Source organism: Pagrus major, chromosome 4 (genome assembly GCF_040436345.1).
Source record: "Pagrus major chromosome 4, Pma_NU_1.0".
Classification (NCBI taxonomy): domain Eukaryota; kingdom Metazoa; phylum Chordata; class Actinopteri; order Spariformes; family Sparidae; genus Pagrus; species Pagrus major.
Window position 1 is genome coordinate 12,901,668 of NC_133218.1, and position 23,577 is coordinate 12,925,244.

A 23,577-nucleotide genomic window follows, 5' to 3' on the forward strand; every position below is an offset into this window, starting at 1 on the left:
TGAAGTCATTGTTGCAGATGAGTTTTGATAAGGGCCAGCTCTGTGAAACATCCCACTGCATGTAACCAGTCGGTCTAAAAGCATGTGCCCTTGCCACGGATGCCCCCTCACTTCATCCAGGTAACCTCTCTAATCCTGATTAAATCACTGTAATTAGAACAAGCAGTGTTCCTCCACCCCCATATTTCCCTAATAAAACAATGCTGCAGTTTAAATCCGGTCGCTGGGATTTGCAACGCAACAATGCAGTTTATATCCATCTCTGCCGAGGAATTAAGTGTATTTTCTAACTGCTAATGTTATAATGTTGCTGGCTTATTTGTCTCGATGCTTGCTATTCTTTTTCTTATTCCCCCCGCGGTTTGTGTTCTCTCTATCTCTGTGTTTTTCCTAGCGCAACTTTGTTTATTTGAGTCTTATTTATTTGTTTCTTGGCGCTTTTTGATGTTTAAATCAAACATGTTTTTAGCGAGTGGTCGGGATCATCCTTCACTACGGGAAATAATGCAAGTTATTTGTCTTTAATTGCCTCAGAGCTTTTCAAACACGCCAACTTGCCGCCTATGTGTCTATACCTGTGTATATTTTTTGTTTTTATTAGTATCACTGCATGCCTCCATTGATGTGGAATAACAGAGGAAATAAAAGTTGACATAGTTTCTTCTTTTTTTTTTTTACCCCCCCTCCAACCCCCTGTTTCCCTCTCTGTCTGCCTGACTCTCTGTTGTTTTTTATATATCTGTGTTTTTCCTTGAAGTTGCTGCGGCATTGTCTCATTATGTGTCGACTAGCTGTGTAAGTGTAGTTATTATGCCTGTGTGTCTCTGCCTGGCGGTACTGTTCTCTCTCTCTCTCTTTCTCTCTCTCTCTGTCTCTACTGTCTCTCTCTGTCTCTCTCTCGGAGGATGAGGAGCTTTTTGAGTACAACTCCTCTGAGGCGTCCTCCTCACATCTCCGGGGCGCCTGGGGAAGGGAACGTTGCATTCTTAAGAGGAGCAACTCAAACTGAACAAAGTCTACAGGAGTCAGGGAAGAAAAGAAACAAACAGCAAACTAACGAGATGGGAAGCAGAGATCATGTCAAATATATCGGGTTGGAAGGCCAATTTATAACCCATTGTTTCATGTGTTTCAATATCGAATACAATGCGCACTAACGTGGCTATGAGTGTGCACAGGGGGAAAGGGTATGCAGACTTGCATATATACATAAAAGCACTTGATTTTCACGTGAGCACACACAAACATACACACACACACATATAGCGTATGAATGTGATCTCCAGCTGCCAGTAACCTCCCAGCTCCCACGCTGTCTTCACTTCTGTTTCCCCATCCTGTTTCCAAAATAATGAATAGAATAATTGTCATGTAACTTCACAATAATCCAGCATTCGTCTCTATTTCCTTTTCAAGGGCAACTCGATACTGCCCTTCATTCACTGCACTGTACTTCCAGGAAACGTGATGTGGCCAATATCATTGACGGTATTAGTGCTTATGGTTGAGAGAGAGAATGGGGAAAAAATGAAGCCTTTTCAAAAAGGTTCTTTCAGCAGGAGCAGCAGTTAATATCTGGGGAATTAGCGAGGTCAAAATATTTTTAGAGTTATCACATCTGCTGAGGAGAAAAGAGAGGGAGAGAGAGAGAGTGAGCAACAGGTACCATCCTTAGGGCTTGACAGCAGCTATTACACTTAATTGCTCTTTGAAAACTACGCTATTTGCACTTTTGGGTGACAAGGTGATAATTCACCTCTGCACAAGTTAAACTGGTAATATTGTTGCACATGTGAAATAGCACCTCGCCTTCGCCAGCCGTCAAAGCTGTCATCTCCGCATGGCAGAGGCACACAATGAGAGCCTGGGGAAGTGTTTCACCAACAGTCGTCTTCTTCTTCTCAGTTAAAGACAGACCGACAGGCCTCCAGACGGCTTAATCACTGGAGGAGCCCGTGCCCTCCAGCAACAAGGAGGGAAAGAAAGACAGAGAGCGAGAGATAAAGAAAAGGGAGGATCCTGGAGTGTGGGAAAGTGAAATGCAGCGATCCAAGAGGAGAGGAAGAAGTGCTAATGGACTCTGGTCTGGTCTGAACAGAGAATCATCAGTGGTCGAGTTTCCATGCACTCTAAGTCAGATATTGGTCAAACTCTGGTTGAAGTTTTAATCAGGTTAAGCTGTTTACAAGAACCTTTGCAAGCCTGCAATTCAATTTGCCATGAATAAATGATTTAACTGGACAGTCTGGTCCTCTGACATAACCAAGAGTTCAAGGCAGAAGTCTGACCTGATGCTGACATTCTCTGACCCAAAACTAATGCAACTGATCACAGAGGGAATTTTGTAAGAAAACTTCACTTAGTTGCTAAGATCTGGGACTAAAAAGAAATGAGGCTGGAAAATGAATCCACAGTCAGTCAAGTCAGGTTAGTCTCAGGTCAGGTCAGTGCGTTTTTAACAAAGACAATATAATGTTTTGAAGACAAAATAACAAAATCTTCTTCTTGCACATTAAGAGTATATTGTATAAAGAAAAAACAATGCACTATTGCTAAGCTCTTCCTAAGACTTCCTAAGACTTCCTGTTTCAACTCTGATTTACCATCCTTGCTGTAAACTATATGCCCCTCTTACAATCTGTCTGATTATTCAACTGCTCATGTTTCTTGCCCCATGAGACTTTGTTATAGCGATGTTGCAGTGTTCCCGGATCTTAGCCATTACTATGGTGAGTATATAACTACTAAAACAAGGGCCGGAATGTGATAAATCAAAATGATCATTAACTAAGAGATGACAATCCTGCTCTTTGCGTGAGTATCACTGCACTGTCGCTGATGAGTAGTTGCTGGAAGAATCCCTGACAAGTCTAACCTATTGAAGCTTACAACATTACTGAAGTGAAGGAGTACAGAGGGGGAACAAAAGATTTTCAGATGTTTCCAACAACGCAAACAGTACGGATCCACAGGACTTTATGTCCTTGTTGCTTTGGTGTAGTCTTGTATTGTAGACATGTCTACACTGAACATGGGAATGAAGTAGAAATAACAGTGCAGCCACAATAACAGGACAAAAGTATGACTGGTTTTGTGTACACTCTCAGAAAAGAGACCTTTAACCATTGACCATTTAACTACTTGAGTCTACTAACCAAATGAATGATGACAATTTTGAAACCTACCTATCCATGGCCTTTATTTATCCTCAATATAGGTTCTGTTGTGTGAATGAGACCATGAGCACCACTTGCCCCCACCAGGATCCTCGGGTGTCACATTGCTGAACTTTCAGACCTACATTTAAGTGAACAAAATAATTTCCGCTGTGCAGGTAAGCTATCCGTCTGGCTCATTAGTAAACACGGAGGTGTCTGGGAGCAATAAGTACCCGAGCACTTTTGCACTTGTCAAAGCATTTTGTGTGAGTGTTTATGTGTGTGAGTGTTTATGTGCGTGAGCGCATGTTTGCTAGAGACAAACAGCAACCAAATTCATGGTAATTAACCACCTGATGAGGACAGTATTATTGGCAATTACCAGGTTTTGCATTATCACAAGTTTAAATGTGTGCGTGTGTGTGTGTGTGCTTGTGAGTGTAAATGCATGTATGCAGGTGTGTGAGCCTTGATTGGACAGACAGAGCTTAAAATAAAAGGGGTGTTTTTTTGAGGATGGAGTCATGTTGACTGGTGGTCAGTGTAACTAATGCTGTTGGCACTGTTGGTTTCAAGTGAGGAAATATTTGTAAAAGCAGTTTATGATGGGTCCCCCTCCAGTTTAAACTCTGTTTTTCTTTGGTTCCCCCAGTTGAATGTTTGAGCTTCTCTGTGCAGAATGACATATGTGCAGAGTTTGACACTAGCTGTTTTTATATCCATTGCTCAAAGTGTTAGTTTTCTCTGTGCTCATTGAAAATCTGATTTTAAAAGACTGGCCCACCAGCATGATTTGTGACATCACAAATAGTTTGTGTGTATTCGGTGTACACGATTGAGATGTGGAAACTTGAGTGGAAACTGTGAAGTAGGAGACATCTTGTGTCCAAAATGTGCATGTTAATATTAGGAAATTTTAATGAGGTAGAAGGAGTAGATGCCTTCTTTACACATTTTAACGTGAAAATTATACTTTTTTGTCACAAAAAACATATCAGACACATATAATTGTTCTAAGCAGGCTATTTGTTTAAATGTTCGCCCTGCGTCTCCCCAACTTCCTTAATTTACTCACTATTCTTATGCAAAAACATTTTAAAAAAGTTCATCAAATCTTTGTGAAATCCTTATATCTCATTTAGATATTACTTGAATGAAATGGAATGAAATCAAGAACAAACATACTGTACCTATAATATAATAAGTCGGTTTAAAAAATAATGGTTATATGAAAGAAATGGCTGAAATGGGAAAAAAAAAAAAAAGAGAAAACCAAGCTGGATCAGAAAATACTTTCCGCAGCTGGTAGACGACATACATCTGAGAAATCATATAATAGGGAGGATTTAGACAATGAGGAAGCATAGAATGTGATTGCAAACAAATCAGTGTCAAAACATATTATTCTTGGTGTTTACAGCCCTGATAAAAAGTGATGTATAATCCTATCAAATGTTCAAAATCAAATGCAAACATTAAAATTAACCTATTGTGAATTACCGTGAAGAAATTTCCTCAGCAAACAGTGTCTCGGGTATGGTGTGATGGTGTAATCTACTCTTAAACACTTTAATACACCACCGTAGGCCTTAAATTCAAGAGCATTTTAAGTTAAAATAAATGTGACAAATAGCTTTAATTTGTTTGTGAAAAGGGATAAAAATGACAATTGTGTATCAGTTTAGTCCATATTCGGGCTCAGCAGTTTGATAAGTACAGGCCCAGGCTCCTTAATGTGTAATAATTGCGAGTGCTGTTTGTGTGTGTACATAAAGAGACAATGTTGGCTACTGTTTCTGTGTTATACTGACACCAGCATATGTGCGGCGTGTGTGTGCGAAGCTTCAATTGTTGTGCCTACCTTTCTTCCACTTAAACCAGAGAAAGTGAAAATTACACCAGTAATGCCAACTGTGATCCACTACATCTGCGCTTCACAGTGAGCCCACCAATCCCACCATATGTCTTTAATTACAATCAGTGCTTTACACAACTTCACACACACACACACACACACACAAATCACATATCTGACTTTTATTACATTGGTCTACACTGTACTCTGCGAGCATGCGTCTGCCTCATCCATAAGCTCACAGATGTAGCAATGTGTATGTGTGAGCATGTGTGTGTGTGGTCTGTACATTTCTTACACTTTGTTCTAATATGACCTCAGCACACATGGATTCACGCACAGTGAAGGCAGGCCGGAGTGCACTCCCTCTGACAGGGTAATTGGCCACTGGTGACACAGTTTGTACTGTATTTAAGATGAAAACTTCCTTAACCCAGTGCACACACACACACACACACACACACACACACTCATGTGCACACACACTTACACAAACACACACACAAAACTTACACAGTTACAAACAATTCAGGGTTGGAAGACAAGTGTTCCAGTGTGTCTCTGCCTCAACCTCACAGTTTTGAAATTTTCTTGAGAGCTGTCAGGAATCTTTGAGCAAAGCAAAGCTATTCTTTATACTTCAGTTAAAAAAAAATTAACCATGGAAGTTCTAACATTATTTTTTGTTGCTACTTTTTTCAGTGCGTTTCAAGAGTTAGTTTTTACTAAACTGTTATAATTTGCCTTTGTCTCCACGATCTGCTCTCATAATATTTTCTTCATTTACATTTTCTCTACTTTGCCAAAAATGCCTCTCAACAACTATGTGCTGCAAATGATTTCAATCAAAGGTGGGTATGGTTATGTAAAGTAACTAGCTCACAATGTAGTCAGGATCGATCACTGGTCCATGTTAATTACGGCCACACCCTTGTTTACATCGAAAAAGGCTCGTAACTGAGCTGCATTTCATTTTATTAAAGCCAGGGTCTGTGGAAAACCTGGTATTTCTGACAGATCTCTCCCTGTAGTGTTGTGGGATTTTGTTGCAAGAGTCACACTTTACTGTAAGAGAGAGACTCAATGGTTAGTAACTAGATGAATTACACTGATTTAAACCTGTAATTTTAAACATTTAAATGATCACAGTGTGTCTTTCTGTCAAACAAATCTTAGGCCTACTAGAGTTCTTCCTGAGCTTTCAGCCACTGTTTGCTCATCGTGCTGCTCCAAAGTAACCTCTCTGTCACTCTCTTTGCATCACACAACAATTGTGTTATATTCGAAATATTACAATATTACAAAATATTACAATTTTAAAATCCCAAGAAGTGCTGTTTTGAAGGAATGTGTAACATAACAGCATTATAATGAATTGCTGTAGAGCTGTAGAGATGTCCTGGCCTCCAAATCATGTTTTCCAGATGTAGGAAAACATGTTTGCTTGATACAGACTCAACAAATGTCATTTGAATATTGTTTTCTGTGAAAATAAAAATTGGGATGCAAAAATTATAATTTCCACTAATTGTAAATCGTAATATCTGTTGCATTTCTGGGTTGTGAGAAGAAGACACACTGCCAAAAACAAAGTAAACCCAAAGATGGAATACTGTGAATATCTATCCCATATCAATGACCTCTATTGTTAAACTAAAACCTAGACCTTATTTAATTCTTAAAATATTTAGCAATATTTATCAAATATGTATCAAGAGCAGAATTGCAGTCACTACATGAAGTTCAAGAGACTCATCAACACATTTTCACAGTTGCTACATTACTGTGCTTCTTGCTGTTATATACTGACACTCACATACATACTGTATTCATCCTCTCAAGTCTCCAAAATTAGATTCTTTTTACTGTCTAAAATATATGTACAGTAGGTAACTCTGAGAGATTTTATCAGCAACAAACACCAACAAACTACAGCACTTATGAGGAGAACTATAGAGCACAATGTGAGAGCACTTGTAAATTGGACGTGATGGGTCTAATTGATGTGAGAATATACAGCCTTTCCCTCTCTCCTTTCTCCCTCCTATCCACTAACTCTCTGTTTATGTAGCCTACTTCTCAAATTGCGAGAGGTGCTCAGCTGTGAGCTCTGCCATTTTCTCCTCTGAAATCCTCAACACGCTCGTCTAAGTTCCACACTTCTTTCAAAGCTTCCTCTCCAGCTTGTCAATCTCAACCTTCTAAAGTCCTGGTCCACATTTAATATATTAAATGAACGAGGGGGTTGAGGTTATGTAAGTAATACGATGTGAGGAGCAATGTTCGCAAGCAGTCATGGCATGTACAGCACTGTTTGAATAATGTAATACTTCATGTTTGATAATGCATGGCTATAGATAGGTCTCCACTGCAGCCAAGTATTGATTGCGTTAAGCACATCTACAGTACAGCAAATGGTGCAGGTTCATATCAATCTTTACACAGCGTACTGTACCTCAGTAACCAGATACCTTGTCTGATTACAGAGACCTCAGGGCCACTGCTGCTGTTAATGACATTTATTGATAAATCCAATTCCTGGGCCAATTTAGGGAGGTGTGGTTTAATACTACAGACGTGTGAATATGTGTGTGGATCTGTATATGTGTGTATCTGTTATGTGTCAGAGTGCAAGTAGATTCATGCGCATTGTAACCCTTTTCCCCTCCTCTGGGCATACTAATGAAGAGACGGCCACTCCAGACGTACAGCGCGTGCCCTACAACAGCTCCCACAGATTCAGGGGAGAATTTCGATATTAATGATTTATGCTGTATTTGCATACAAACCTAATGCAAACCCACTCCAGATAATCACATTTTGCCAGGTCTGAATTGAGTTTTGCGGACGTCTTTGCTACCCCCACCTTCTCCACCCACCAAATAACAGTGGAATGTGTGGCTGTTGCTCTTCAGGCTGCGGGTGACCCCCAACACAAGGAGTTTACAAGTGGACACATAAAGAGGGACTGTAAAAGTGCATTTTCCCATGAAACAAGTGCGTCTATTTTCCCATCCAAGCTTTATCATACAACTGTAGTATGTGTGGCAGAGCTGGCAGCAGCCACAATATGAGTGGTGCCAGTAGTCACAATGGTGATATTAACAACAGTGGTAGAAGTGCCCAAGTAATGAATTTTGGTAGAGATTCTAGATACAATTTCCATTTAATGCTATGTTATACTTCTATTTAATTACATTTCAGGGGCAAATATACTCTTTAACACTGTGCATTTATTTAGCCCGTCACAAGGCTATTTTTGCAGATTAAATCATAAAATATGAGGCCTTGTTATAGAATAAACTACTCAAAAGAACAAAGTAGGCTTACTGAAACATATTTGGTAACACTTTACAATAACCATCATTAATAAATGTTAATTTATAGTTAATTAAACTTTAGTTAATAGTTATTTGACTGTTAACAAAAATGAAATGCTTTATAAACCATTTGTAAAGGTTTATTAACATTAGTTGTAACTTTATAATGTTTATTAATGAACTACACAGTATTTATTAACAATTTTCAAAGTATTATAAACATCAGTTTCCACTCTACAATAAACATTTGCTTATGAATGGTTTATAAAGCATTTCACTATTTGATAACAGTGACATAACTAGTAAAGTTACAAAAGTTTAATTAATTACACATTTGCAATTTATTAATGATGGTTATTATAAAGTGTTGCCATTTATTTCCACTTTGGCCAGCAACAACATTATAATACTGCTTACTCATTAATGCATAAGTATTAATTATATCATATCATATCATATCATATCATATCATATCATATCATATCATATAGACAGGAAAAATATTGCTACATAATACTTGTACTTTAGTACTTTAATACTTGAAATACATCTTGCTGCCAATCATCAGTTAGTAGAGTGGCAGTGGACAGTCTGTAATAGCGGTAATCATAAAGTGATCATAAAATTACTAATAATGATTATCGCTATGGCTTTCGCTCGGGATAAAGACATCCAGTCCATCGCAGGGTTAACACTGATAGACAAACACACTCACACTCATACCTACAGGCAACCAAGAGTCTCCAGTTCATTTACTACTTGAATGGACTGTGAAGAAACCTGAGCTTCTTTAGGACGTGCGTGTTGAGAATGAGCCCTCATACTACTCTAGCATCTTCATTTCAAGGTATCATTCTGGTTCATGGTGAATTCACCTTGTCCTTTACTACAACGATATGAAAACATGAAGCTTTTGAAATTAGTAACAGTAAGTGTAGTCCATTCCACTTGTTTATTGGGAGAATTCTCAAATCAAAAATTCCATACCACGTTTTCACTGCAACCTTGCAAAAAAGGCAGATTGTCACATAGCACGCACACACATACACAGGAGCGTGCCGCTAACATTCTAGTCATTGATGCCCGGATGCCAGGTGGCTGAGTTTAGATGGGTCACACACTGTCACCAGAACATGTTCGGGAAATTGTTAACTTACTAAAAATCAAAGCTTGGCATTAAACTAAAGGTCTGTCTCTATGCCACGAAGCTATTATGATTTTATAAAGCTAACATGCTGGATTTGCTCACACACAGAGTGGTGATTCGTCATAGTAGTAGAAATGATTAGTAGATGTATGCAGTTTATTGGAGAATGCATATGGGGAACTTTGACTACAGCTGTCCTCTCCACTTTACTCATTGATTTTTTAACAGCAAAGAAGTTGCAATTGCATGCAAGCATAAAGAGATCCATGTTTAAATAAACTGACATTTTTTCATGCTAGTATATCCAGATAAAAGTATCAATCTACCTGTTATAAGCCACCGGAATACAATAAATGACATATACTCTGCTAAGGAAAATTTCTGGGTGAGAATCCCAGGCCCCGTTTACCACTCAGACATAATTGAGATTGTATTTAGAATTTCCCAGCCATTTTTCAATGCTTCCTATATCCACAGATACAGTATTGTTTTATATGGTATCACTGTAGCAGTCTGTACACACAGATAGCTGTTGACTGGGATGGGAGTGGAGTTTGGCAGGGTGAGTTGTCTAAGGTACCGTGACCCTAAGTACAACTCATTTTCCAGCATACCACAGCATGTCTTGATTTTACTTCCTATTATCTTTATCTGTCTCTATTTTAATGGCAGTGCCATCCTAGAGATCTGAATGGCAAATAACTATTTCTAGAAAGTTGGAGACATGATAACTCATATGGTTTTCTAATTGCAATGAATGCCTGACTAAGACTAGGACAAACTACCAACATGTAAAAAAGGCCTTTGTTCCACAGAGAAAGCCTTATCTATAAAGGTCAAGCATTCCTAGTAGCAGAGGGAACTGCCCACATTACATAGCTTGCTTCCACAGGCTTTCTGATTAGACAATAAGTAGGACATTCTCACACAAAAGCATTTCTCTATTAAATGAAACATATATCAATCTCATATGCTTAAAATGCCTTCACCATGTTAAGAAATGCAGAGAGCCTGGTTCCATGACAACGGACAATATTTTGTCAGATGGAAAGGTCAGATAAACATATGTAGCTGCACTGCTTCATTAACAAAGGGGTCACTATTATTCGGGGTTAATTTTTATGTTTATGAATCTCAGCCTGTAAACATGAGTACTACATTCCATAGGCAAAATGTCCAATTGTTTTGTTATCCATAAATAGAAATATATTTATGAATGTTGATTATCTATGAGGCCATATTAGAGCAAAATCAAGATTTAGAAAAAAGGATTTCTAGATTAAATCTGACAAAACCTCAACAATATGACAGAAGAGACAGCATCCAATTAGCAACAACATACTTTATCAGGCACTTAAAATCAACCCGTTTTGCAAATTTTATTTTTTGTTATTATTTTTGCTAGTATGTATAAGGTAGAGGGTGATTGCATACTCATTCAAATGCCTCAATGTGTAATCGCAAGAAGTTGCCACTAATGGGATATCTGCGTACCAGATCTAGGAAAGTCTCTGTAATGTGTATAAGTCAGTGTTTCAAAGCTCAACACCAACTTTGGCCTTTTACTTTCTTCTTATAGAGATACTTTAGCAACTACCCCTAAACAGTGAAAGAGCCTTGTAAAAAATGAGAAAAAAAGAGCTTCCTTCTTCAGTCTCAAGGAGCAGCTGTAACCTTAGCAGAATCATGAAAGTTGACAGTTCATTTTTCACAGGGTCATAGATCGACGAGTCTTATAAAGTAATGGGCTTTTGGGAGCCAGCTTTATGAGAGCTAAGATAGTTAAGAGACATGTGCAGGAGGTGGCACAGGGAACTGAGGTCCTGCTCTGACTCATCCAGGGTTATTCCCTCCATGCTGTGGAGCGGGAGGGAGGCGCTGCACTCCCAGTAATATAAACGTGTAATAAAGATTAATCTGTTGCTAGTCGCCAGGCTGATAGCTTCTAAACTTGCTTGAAATAAGGCTGAAATCACTTCAGAGCCAATCTCAAGACCTTTAGTGAGTGTCTGAGATTCCTTTGTGGGTGTCGGGAAAAAAAAAATGATATGTGTTTGTCTGGTGTGTCTAGTGTTTATGTCTATGCAGCACTGAGAAAATTTAATTTGTGTTTCAAACATGTGTGTATTCATGGCTTTTTATGTGTGTGGTTTTCTGCTGGTGTAAATATATCTTTGTGTGCTTTAAAGCAGTTACAGTGACAGTGGGGGTTAAATACACTCACCAGGTGCATCTGGCCTTTTCATGCCCCCTGTGGATGCTCCACCTCCCAGGCCGTTGAATGCGGGGAGGTTGTCATTGCTGTAGGCTCTGAGGACAGACAGCATGTTCATCTGCTGCTCGAGGTGGGTCTGCTGCTCAGCCTTCAACAGTCCTGGAGGTCCACCGGGGGACAGGAGGCCCAGGCCCTGCTGCCATTGCTTCTCCAGTGCCAGAGCTTGGTTCTTGGGTTGGGGAACCAGAGAATGTGGTGTCATGGCAGAGGAAGATGTTGCCAAACCAGCTCCACTCCTTGGGGGCAGAGAAGAATCATCTTGGAGCTGTTTGGGGTGGTTCTGCAGGTGGTCGGAAGCTGGACTTTCTTCTTCCTCTCTCTCCATGTCCATTGGCCCATGTTCATCTCTTTCTTCCTCCTCTTCAGCCACTCCTCCCTCCTCTTCCTCTTCATCAGAGTGATTCTGTTGCTGCTGTCTCTTGGGTGTGGTTGAGGGGGTCTCACTAGCACTGCGTGCCCCAGCCTTTACAACCTCCTCATCTGATCCAACCTGGTCTTCTTCAGCATCTCCACAGGAGCCCCTCTCACCAACATGGTCATCACCAGCTGAAGTTGCTCCTCCAAAGGCCTGGTTAGGTAGGTCCAGACCCTGCTCTGCTGGGGCTATAAACCCTTGGTTTGTCCTCGGGGATCCATCATACATACCACCAAACCGCCGGTAGAAGTCACTCTGGAATGGGTTGTAGGGCTGGTCCATGTGGTTGTTCCAGCCTCCCTGGCTTTTCTCACCATCTCTGTCTTCATCTTTGTCAGGGGCCACACCAGAGGTCTTGATGTTGGAGGAGTGAATGGTGGAGGTGATGGGAGAAGCTTCGCCATGAAGCTCTTTGCCTGTATCAGACCGCTGTGGTTGGGCCTTGCCCATGTGGTTGGCCTGGAGGTGCAGAGCCATGAGCTCCAATGAGGAGGTGGAGAAGGAGCAGAAGAGACAACCATGCCATGCCACATTATCATGGATGGTGACTGAGGAGCCGGGGAGAGATCCAGATGCAGACTCAGGCCGGACTGACACAGACAGATCAAGTGGTTCATACTGGGACCCAGGTTTGCCAGGCACTGAGTTCTGTTTGGCTTCAGCCTTATCCTCTCTTTCCTGGTCAGAAGAGACAGCCCGCTTTGCTTTGGGCTCACCGTTATCATGGTAGAGATGGGCCTGGAGCTGGACTGGACTCTGGCTGTCCTTCAAATCCTTCTTCATTGAGCTGAGGACGAAGCTGTCCATGAAGGCCTGGAGAGAACCTTGAAAGTGGACTCCGTTTCCCATCATGCTTTGGTAAGCCCTGCTTAGGTCAGAGAAGCTATCTGTCGCTGTTGAGACCAGGGAGGATGGGCCATCGGCAGTCTTCATGTTCTCTGCTGAGGAGGCGGAGTCAAAACGGCGATCTCCACGCTCCCGCTCACGATCTCGGTCGTGCGGAGACATCATGCTGGCCGACGCCCATTGGTGTGGCAGCAATGGACCTGCCCTGAAGTCGAGGTTGGAAGGCATGCCCTTGAAAACATTACGTAAGACATCTGGTCGGGCAAAGATGCCACCACTGGCTGCCTTCCCATGATCCTCCTTGTGGTCAGAAGAAGGGGTGTGGCCGGCGGATGGGCCTGAAGAGGTGGAGCCATTTTGACGCTCGCGGTGGTGGCGCTCCAGGTGGTACTTCAGACTGGCAGACTGGGTGCCAGCATAGTCACAATGAGGGCACCGGTAGGGTTTCTCTCCTGAGAGGCCAAGAAAGAGACAGAGAAACAGAAAGGGAAAGACAGGGAAAACAGTGAATAATTAACCTGATTATTAGATTGACTGGATATCAAAATCTATTTATTGGAGCAGGGAATGTGGACCCTAGGGTCATGTAACCTCCCCGAACAAAGAAAATTAGGTCAAATGAGTAGAGCTCACAAAAAGATATGCATTTCATTAACTAATGTAAAAAAGGGGATATTTTGCAATTGCCTTGCTTTTTAGTTGGGATCAACTCCTAAAAAAAGGACGAGGAGAGAAAGTGAAAAAAATAATAATAAAAAATAATAAATCGAATTTTAGAAAAAAACAGAATATATATATATATATATATATATATATATATATATATATATATATATATATATATATATATATATATATATATATATATATGAGTGAGAATGAACACAATCCAGCAATCCAGCATTCAATCAACAATCCCATGTATTTGCTCTTCGACAGATACCGGCTCTGTTCCACTTGATGTGTGCGTGTGTTATTGCATGTGTGTGTGTGTGCATTGGAACGAGGGTGGGGGTGTGGAGTAGGCATCTGAATATGGGTCGATCCAGCTCGATCCAGCCCCGCCAAGTGAGCCATCACTCACATCAACACCATAAAAAACATTTCACCATATGGTGCCTTCAGTCCACTACAAGAGATAATATTTTCAACTGACAACAAAACTGTCTCGATGCTATCTGTGTTTGCACGGGGAAGGGTTGGGGATGAGGGTGCGGCTGAGTTTCCGTTATGTGTGTGTGTTTCTGTGCATCTGTGTAAGTGTGTGTGTGTGTTTGCATGTGTGCCTGCAGTGGGGTCATCATGCCTCTTTTCTGGCCTTGTTGCTGTCAGTCCTGTGCCTTGGCGATGAGAGCACAATTTCTCGGACATTCCCTATTTGCAGTTTATCTTGAGAAGCATAAATCAGCCCCGGCATAATATCTGCCAGACGACTGCCACACTGTGGTGCACCGAGAGCAAAATATGCATGATACGCTACGATGCAAAAATAAGTCAATGAGTATAAAAAAAAAATTATAAATGTGTAGGCAACATATGTGAACCACATGCTTGTTGCAGTGAAGCCCTATGATAAAGAACAATATGATTTACTACAGGACACACAGATCAAAGATATTTATATAAAGGTAAAAGAGGGGTGAATCTGTCATATAACATTTACATATATTTATTTATGCTGCACATCCATATTCATGAATATTCTTGATAATGGTATAACACCAGCATTATTCTGAATTATTCCAGAAGTGGATCTTCCCTTGGAATGATACTTATGTTGAAATAGAACACATCCTGCTAGCAATTATAATAGGCTTGGAGTCTGAGCCAGATTTGGATTCATTAAACAATGAACACAGAGGGAAAAAATGCTAAGCTTGATTTTTTTTTTTTTATATATATATATATACATATAAAAAGTTCCCAGAGTAGAATTCCTGTTAAAGGGATAACAGTGACTGTGTGAAAAGAGAGGGGGGTCAGTGGAAAAAGAAATAAAAAGGGATTCTTTAAGTGTTTTGTGTGTATGCACATTTCTATATATACAGTGGATGGCCATAAAATGTTTAGATTATACACATGGAAACCATTTTATAAAAAGGAAAAAAAAGGCATTGTTACGCAAGGCTGGTTTGAATGATTTAAGTCGGGCTGTGTAGTAAATCATGGATATAATTAGCAAATGGCATACTGCTCAAGTAATTTATCATTATTTAGAGGGCACCATTCCAGAAAAAGACTCTGCGATCTGCAGACCTACTGCAGAGTTCTCAAATACAGGGCCACAAACACCAACTCAATACAATATTGATACAGGAGAGAAAAGGATAGGAGGGTATACAAAAGAAAATTGAAGGTGGAAATGTTGAAGTGAGGAGCAACAAAGACTAAGAGAGGGGGTGGAGGGGTGGGGTGGGTGGTGTGGGGTGGGGGAGACAGATAGCCCTGACTATAGATAGAAAGACAGTGATTTGATATCTTTTCTCTTACGCTAGAGTGGCTATGAGGCATAGAGTATATTTAAAATAAACCATACGAGATGAGCTTTTAACCCAATAAGTGCTTCTCCTGTGAGCTGCTGAACAGAGGCTCAGTGCTGATTTAATAAGGAAACGTCCCTGATGCAAATGATCATTCTCAATTCCTCTAACTGGACAAAATGATATTCTAGGAGCCAAATTAGACAGAAATTAGACTGATCTGATCTTTTTTCCCCCTCCTCTGTCTTTTCTTCCATTAGAAGAGGTTGTTAATGTTCATGAGGGGAAAATAAAGAGTAATGTACCATCTACATATCTAAAATGAGAATGAAAAGCACAGAATATTATATGTTTGACGCTCTCCTTTGATGTTGACGGAGTAAAGCAAACTGAAAATAAATACAAATGCTCTCAGAAAGTTAGCGCTTTTTTCCAGTTTTGCATTAAAATCTAGCATTTAAATATATCTAGAGTGAGTGTGACAGGCAACAAGAAGTACATTTCTGCATCTACGTGTGTGTGTGAACACCATTTGGAATGTGTGTGAACACATGTTTATGCATGCTTGTAGGCCTGAGCCTGTGTGTATGTATGTGTGTGTTTGTGTCTTAGAGGGCCATTTGGACTGGCTAAGACATCTGCTCCATCATACGTCAGGGGCCTGGTGTGACATCTGGGGAATATACTGTATCCTGCCTTGCAACATTACACACAATTTACTGCTAAAGGTCATTATGTACCCGTTAATCCACTTTTAATTGATATCAGCGCAAACAGCACAACCTCCCAGCCACATGACAGATCACTGCCGCCACAAAACCAGAAAATTGCTATTTGGGAGTTAAAAATAGAACGGTAAACTTTTTGCTGTTGTCCATCTTGGCTTTGTTGAGCTACTTTGGACATTTTGTTCCAGACAAAGTGAACGACAGAGGGGTAAGAAATGCACCGCAGCAGCTTTCTTAGCTGTGACTTGAAAAACTACAGCTCATAAACATCTAAGTGACACCTTTGTGGCTGTAAATCATCCATCTCCTGATTGCTGTACTGGGATCAGCTCCTCCACAGTATGTTTGCACTTCATGTACTGATTTCATCTGGCTTTGTGTGAATTGTGACAGTGCCATAGAAACAAGTAAAGATAAATACCCCAAACCTGTTCTGAGGGGCAATTAAAATGGCTTAATAGATATGACATACTGGAAGATGAATTTGGCCGGAAGGATGGAAAAAAAAAAACACCGGTTGGATGTTTGAGAGATGAATAATGGATTGAAGCTGTTTTACATCTGTTTTAAGTATATCTGCTTAAGTCAGTGGTTAGTGGTGAATTGAGAATGCCTCTATATTGTAAATGTTAAGTGAGTTCAATTAACTCAGAGGGGAAAGTGACACCGTAGATGCACAGTACAAGGAACTTTAAATAAATCCACTCCGTGGCAAATATAACACATGAAGGATAAAGCTGGTATTTTCAATATTCTTATTATTATCAATAAATCCCATGAATAGGACAAAACCAACAATATCCATCTCTCAGTGCTTTCCTACTTCCCTATCCTGTCTGTGGCAGTCAGCTCCAGGCCATTGTTTTGTGAAGAAGATGTATATCTTTAAAAAAAACAAAAACAAAGCGAACACGGACCCGGACCCCCTTTCCTGGGAAAAGAGAAGAATTTGTCCCCCTCAATAACATATATCATTGTGAACATATAATTTTAAATAATATAATAATATGCATTGGAAACATGAACTATGTAAAGGAATCAATGTAAATTTTCAAAGATTGGCTCCCTTTATATGCCTCACACTGGTCTAGTCCAGTGTACCAACCCCAACCCAATCGCCAGAATAAACGTTGGTATTCCTGCAAACAACAGAAAAGTTAAAACTTCACATTGCTCTGTGTTGCAACTTTATGTTTCTTTAGGTTCAATATTCATTTTTTTCTCTTGTCACAATGCTGTGCTTATGATCTGGTTAGGTTAATGCCACTCGGATAGGCTTAGGAACAGATCATGTTTTGTCTTAAAATACCTGTTTAGGTTGTCACAAACACAGCTGCAAACAGCCCAGCTTCCCTTCAAAAATATCTATTTGTGTCAAGACAAACTCCTGAGGTCTCCTTAAAAATATCCAGTGGTGTGCTGTTTATAAATGTTGGAACACCATGGTCCTCATCAAAAATATTGCATGGTTTCACATTTACAAATGCTGAAACGCAGACTCAAACTGTGGTCACTGGTTTGGAAGCCTTGTCACCTCTAACTTCCACTCAATAGAACAATACCAACATTTATTCTATATCATATAATACAACAGTAGTTTTGGTGTCCCCTTCGGAAAATGCTCTTGCTGTGTTTATTGTCCACCCCCAACAGTGAAATTAAATATCCGCCCTCGCACGGCAGTTCTTTGCAAATGTTACTCAGGGGTAAATAGTACATTTGATGGAGACTCTTTTTAGATTAATACATATTTGGTACTCTAGTAAGTATTTACATCATCAGGATGGTGTACGTGGGATTGGCTCAAAATATATTACAAAGACTGTGCTCATTGTAATGAACATGTCATCCAGTGCAACAGTGTGTCTCATTGATGTGTTTTAATAGTGTTTGGACAACAATGGAGCTCTGTGCTCAGAGGAATAAGACAGATCAGGCTTTGGTAGTAGGATCAATTCATTCTTGGCTTTGGTCTTTTCATGGGATTTGTTGACAATGAAAATTATATATATATGTATATATATATATATATATATATATATATATATATATATATATATATATATATATATATATATATAATATTGCCAGTCTTATCCTTTAAATAAGAGGTTAGTGGTGAGTGACAGCTAATACTGTCAGGATTAACAGTTCAATTGCCATTGAGGGGGAGATCATATAAGCGTAATATAGACATGAACTTGTGTATCAGTGTGCACCAATTGGTAAATATAATGTATTAAATTTAGCAGTGGCATTGCATTAAACATACTGTATGACAGATTAAAACAATTGTAGGAAGAAATGAATAAAGGAAACACTGAGAAAAAAAGGTAGGAGTAAAATACTAGATGAAATAGGAGAAAAGGGAAGAAGGAGGCAGTAAAGTGTGGAGAGGAATGGAGAGGGAGATCACAGGTCCCTCTTGATTCATCCTGATTACAAGGTTAGGTTAAGGTTAAGTGACATGGGCAAGTCCTGCCTCTCCCCTCTCTCTTCCTCCCTCTCTTTGTCTCCCCCTCTCCTCGTTTAAAGGTGAGCAGGGACTCTTATTGGTTATGCGGCCCTGCCTGAAGTTATGTGTGGCTATTGTCAAGAGCGAGGACCTTTTTATTTTTTACACACAGCTGCTTACTGCTAAATAGTGCCTTGTCCAGAAGGGGACAATCTGGGCCTCTAATTGCTGTCACTGAAGCCTAGATTCATTATGTGACTTTCCCATTAAAATGTGAGCATTAATTTGTATAATGAAATATCACCCTCTGCAGTGTGTTCATTAGCTGTGGCCCCACACTGTAGCACCACAGCCGCACAATGTTAGCTACCTAGAAAACTGTGGTTAATTTTGCTAATGGATATTTTCCCACTCACTGTTCAAGAGGAAATTAATACTGTAACATTAGCTCTTTAACTTTTGGAGAAATTTAAATTCACTTCATTCCTTTCAAGCTGGTGTTAGCCGCTCATTAATCTCTGTGTTGCGTTGCACAATGCCGCCTCCACCGAAACTCCATTGTGTCACTCACATTGCATTAGGATGAAGGGGAGCTCGGCTGTCATCTGTGAATTTCTGCGCATTGTCACCAGAGCACAGAGAGGATCTTTAGCCACTGTAAAAGTCATCTTGTGGATGTAATCAGGATGTCACAGTGGAGCTGGTATGATTAGGTTATAGGAATGATTTAAAGGCCACATGTTGGGGATGCATCAAGCTGTTTTTCTCTCCACGTAAAGAAGACTATGCTGTGCTTAGATAGGCCCACATCCAGAGATACATTCCAGTCCAAAGACAACATCCCCAGTGACCTTTCCCACTTCTGCTCCTGGGTGTATAGAGCTCAAGATTAACCTTGTATTTTATTGTATTTACAAGATACGAATGGATAAATATAAAATAAACTGTGTGGATGAAATCTGATGGACTGACTGTCTGTGTGTTTTACCAAATGATTTCACACCAGGCCTGTGTTGAGGTCTCTGCTTCCTCCATGATGAAATATGGCACTCATGGGTCCTTACTGTACTGCTCAAAGCAGACATAACTCACCTCTTTCACCACCAGATAATAGTTACCCCCTGAAAATCACGACCGTCCCTGGCTGTGACCTGGATGCACTATTCAACAAAGGGATGCTTAATGTGTAAGCAGACATATTAGCAGCTGTAGTACAAAGCTTTTCTTCTAATTCCTTTCAAGATTTGAAGTATAGTACGTGCGCCTTATTAAGGACAACTAATGGGTTACAGTACTGATTGCCTCTAATTCTGGGTAGAACTAAAGCGCAGGATGGTCAAATCAAGAAACATAATAATAATAATTGGTATTAATAACTTTTCTCCAGCAATTAGACTGGTATATTTCCAAATATCACAATCAACTCATTCTAGTTTCCCTGTGAGACGAACTGAGCGGCAGAAAATCACCTGACAAACTTTCTCTTTACACACCAGGCCCACCAGCTAAAAGCAGGTGTCCTTGTTGTAAGGTGACCTCTGCGTGGTCTAATTGTGACTTTAACCTGGATGGGCAGTGGGGCGTTCGTACCTTGCAGAGGGTTAGAACCCTGGCTACTGTCCACAGTCCACATCATTACTCTGACTGCAGCCTTAACCTCGCAGTAACAACCAGCGGACAGATTGTCACAGGACTGCCTGAGCCCTGGTTGGTGAGATGTATGGGCTGAGCTAGGAGGGCTGGGATGCCTGGCTGAAATATAAAGCTAAATCTATTAGACACTTCCTCTCACGCATATCCCTAAACTGTGGACAGGCCGGCTTTGTTTTGGCTTGAAAGTTATTGAGAGTTAGCGAGTGTGAAATTGCCCTCTGAGTGATGTCATCAGAGGACACTGAACCCTTGTTGTGTTAATTAGAGCTCAATGAAATGATGAGTATGAAAAAACAGAATAATAACGGCCTGAAGCCCCAATGAGGGACACTGTTAGGAATTGTTTATTCCTACTTATAATTTCCAATTTTATGTATTTATTTTTATCTCAATTTTAAGAAAATGCATCTGATAAGACTGCACAGAAACTATTTGAGGAATAAACAGGATAGTGGTTTAGGTGAGAATTACAGTTTGTGTTAGTGATGAACTGGGATCACTGGGTTCTTATGGTACTGCTTATTTTCAGGACATTGTGATACTGTGATTTGGGAACTGTGACCATCTGTGCACTTAATTTTGATGGAGGTAGTGTGTACTGTAAGGAAGTTTGTCTTTCTTTCTTTCTTTCTTTCTTTCTTTCTTTCTTTTTTAACCCTCCTAGCTCGAAAATAATTTTTGACATACTATTATTTAGTCTGGCATTTAAAAATCAAAGTTTCGTAGTCCACAAATCATTTCTGGAGCTGGAGATTTTCCTAAACAACTGAAGTTGCTGGGGACAGAAAAAAACAACTGGACAAAAAAAAACATGAAATTACTCCATACAACTGGTATGGTGTAAATCCATTTCTCCAGAAGCCCAGAGTTCCCAAAAATTGTCTGAAAATATGTTATTTATACCTTTGATGTGCGGTCAGTGCATGCTGACAACTTTAATTTAGCAGCTAGCAGTGAAGAATTCAGCTTTAAAAATAGTGTAAATAACATTTCAAATCAATGTGAGATCTGGAGACTTGGATTATGGCAGACAAGCTGTAAAGAGTAATTTTAGTTTTTGTTTTACATTTTAAAACAAGTCCCCATCAACATCAGTTGTTTAGGAGGTTGTTGCAGTGCTGTTTTGATGTGAAGCTCCAGAAATGTTTTGTGGACTACGAAACTTAATAATGACGGAATCTTCATTTTTGGGGGAACTGTTCCTTTAAGGGCTTCCCAGAGACAACAGATGCAGTATCAATTACAAAACTAATATACAATCAATTTATTTGCATCATATCCATCATTTCAGATGCAGATGTCTGATTAGGCCAACATTCATAAACCAATATGTCAGGCTAACCCCAGAAGCAATGTCAGTACAAGCAGTTGAGTAAATTTTACATGAAGTACAATAAATGTTTAATTGCCGGAGAAATGCAAAAGTGATATCTTTGGATGTACTGACCTGTGTGTATCCGCAGATGGACTTTGAGATGATGGGAGGTGCGGAAGGACTTGCCACAGTAGGGGCAATCCTTGGAGGAGGAGCCCAGACTCCGCTCACGATGCTGGGACAGAGACGGCTGAATGCTCCCCGCTGCCTTCCCCAAGTCCTCCCCAACATCTGGAGCACAGAGACAGCACAAGGAGGGAGAGACAAATGGAAGGTGTGTTGAGTGCCACTTCAAACCAGCCCTCCACACATCACAACACATTCTTTTTTTTTCTTTCTCGTCTGTCTCTCTCATTGTCCCTCATTTCCCCTGCTCAAATGTGCAAACGCCACACAAAGTCAAACGCATCAAACGGGTTCACGGGCCACGCTATTTTCCTCCCTGACAGAACGCTGACAGTTCATAAGCTTTTCAGTTTCTTTAGAAACACCATAGTCCTGAGATACACCCCCCCAACTCAAACACACGCACACACCCTCAACACCACCACCTGCACCACCACCCCCTCTCCCTTTCTCCTCCTGTTTTTCTTTTTTTATCCTCTCTATCATCATCATTCCTATTAAGCATATGCTGGATTGCAGTGAAAATTAACAATGCAAAATAAGACAGAAAGAAAGAAGAAAAAAAAAGAGAGAGAGATAGATTTGGCTATGTCAGCATCGCAGGATCTCCTCACATCTCTTCCTGCGACCTGATTTTGACAGGTAGCTGTCAGAGATATGATAGGGTGATAACGGTTTTGACCCCGCCCTCTGCCGCTTCCTCCGCACGCCAAAAAACGATGATGCACAGTTTAGTGCAACAGCAGTCTGTTATCAACACAATCACCTCCTGAATATGAATCTAAAATGACTGACGACAACCTGGGAATGTGTTGACAGCAGCACAATCTGAGGTGAGGGTGTCATCATCAGATTGTACACAGTGGCCTTGTTGTACGGATGGTTAAGAGCCTGTGATGTGCATGAGTGCAGAATTTAAAGGGCCGAGCAACACAGTTAAGTTCAAAACACAGAACTTGAAAGGAACAAAAAGGAAACACAACAGATGCTTGATATGTCTTGTATTGTGTAGCTGTTAAATTAAAAATATCTGTACCAGTTCCAATAGCTTTTGATGGACGTCACTGTGCAGGAGGTTCAACATCAACCCACACAACGCACAACTGTCACCAAAGATTTTACGGATTTCATAAAAATTCAAGTGAAAAATATTGTTTCTTTGTTTTATTTCTTCTTTTGTTGTGCAGGTTGCCATATCTATATCAGCAAATTCATCTGAGTGTACTGGTAGGCAAAGGAACTAACACAAGCAGTTATGAACTTGTGGTCGCGAGCAACAGTGACAATGATCTCTTCTTTGCTGACATGAAAAAAAGGAAGAAGACTAACAGATGTACAGATAAAATATATTTTATCGCAAACAGAGTATGTGGCCTCCATGGTAAGAAAGTATTTAGCATGTCAGTATGCGCGTGACCCAAAGAAGCACAAATACAGTTAGAAATGTGATTTATTTCCTAATCTGGCACACGATTTGGTATGTACGAAGGGAGGAGGGGAGGAAGCCAGGGAAGAAAGAAAAAGAATCAAAATCGAGCAACCCACTTAGGCAACCACGGCACACAATAAGCAACATCTTTTAACAGTAGCCTAATCTTTTCTTTTCTGTCGCCCCCACCATCCCCCCCACCACCCCATTCCACCCCTCCTCTGTCGGGGAGTCAAATAAGGTTTACAGAATGGAAAGACCCAAGTCAGCAAGTCCTCTTCCACACTGACACTAAACACACAACTCCATTCAGCA

The 23,577-nt window shown here is 40.3% G+C and overlaps 1 protein-coding gene across 1 annotated transcript in view; it reads right to left on the reverse strand.

Moving 5' to 3' along the window:
• znf536 (zinc finger protein 536) overlaps window positions 1-23,577 on the reverse strand; it is a 93,785-nt gene that overhangs the window by 35,288 nt on the left and 34,920 nt on the right. Inside the window, exons 2-3 of the mRNA XM_073465210.1 lie at window positions 21,780-21,938; window positions 11,705-13,468 (exon numbers count right to left, since the gene is read on the reverse strand). Of these exons, the coding sequence (XP_073321311.1) occupies window positions 11,705-13,468; window positions 21,780-21,938 (1,923 nt within the window). The remainder of the gene's footprint in view (window positions 1-11,704; window positions 13,469-21,779; window positions 21,939-23,577) is intronic.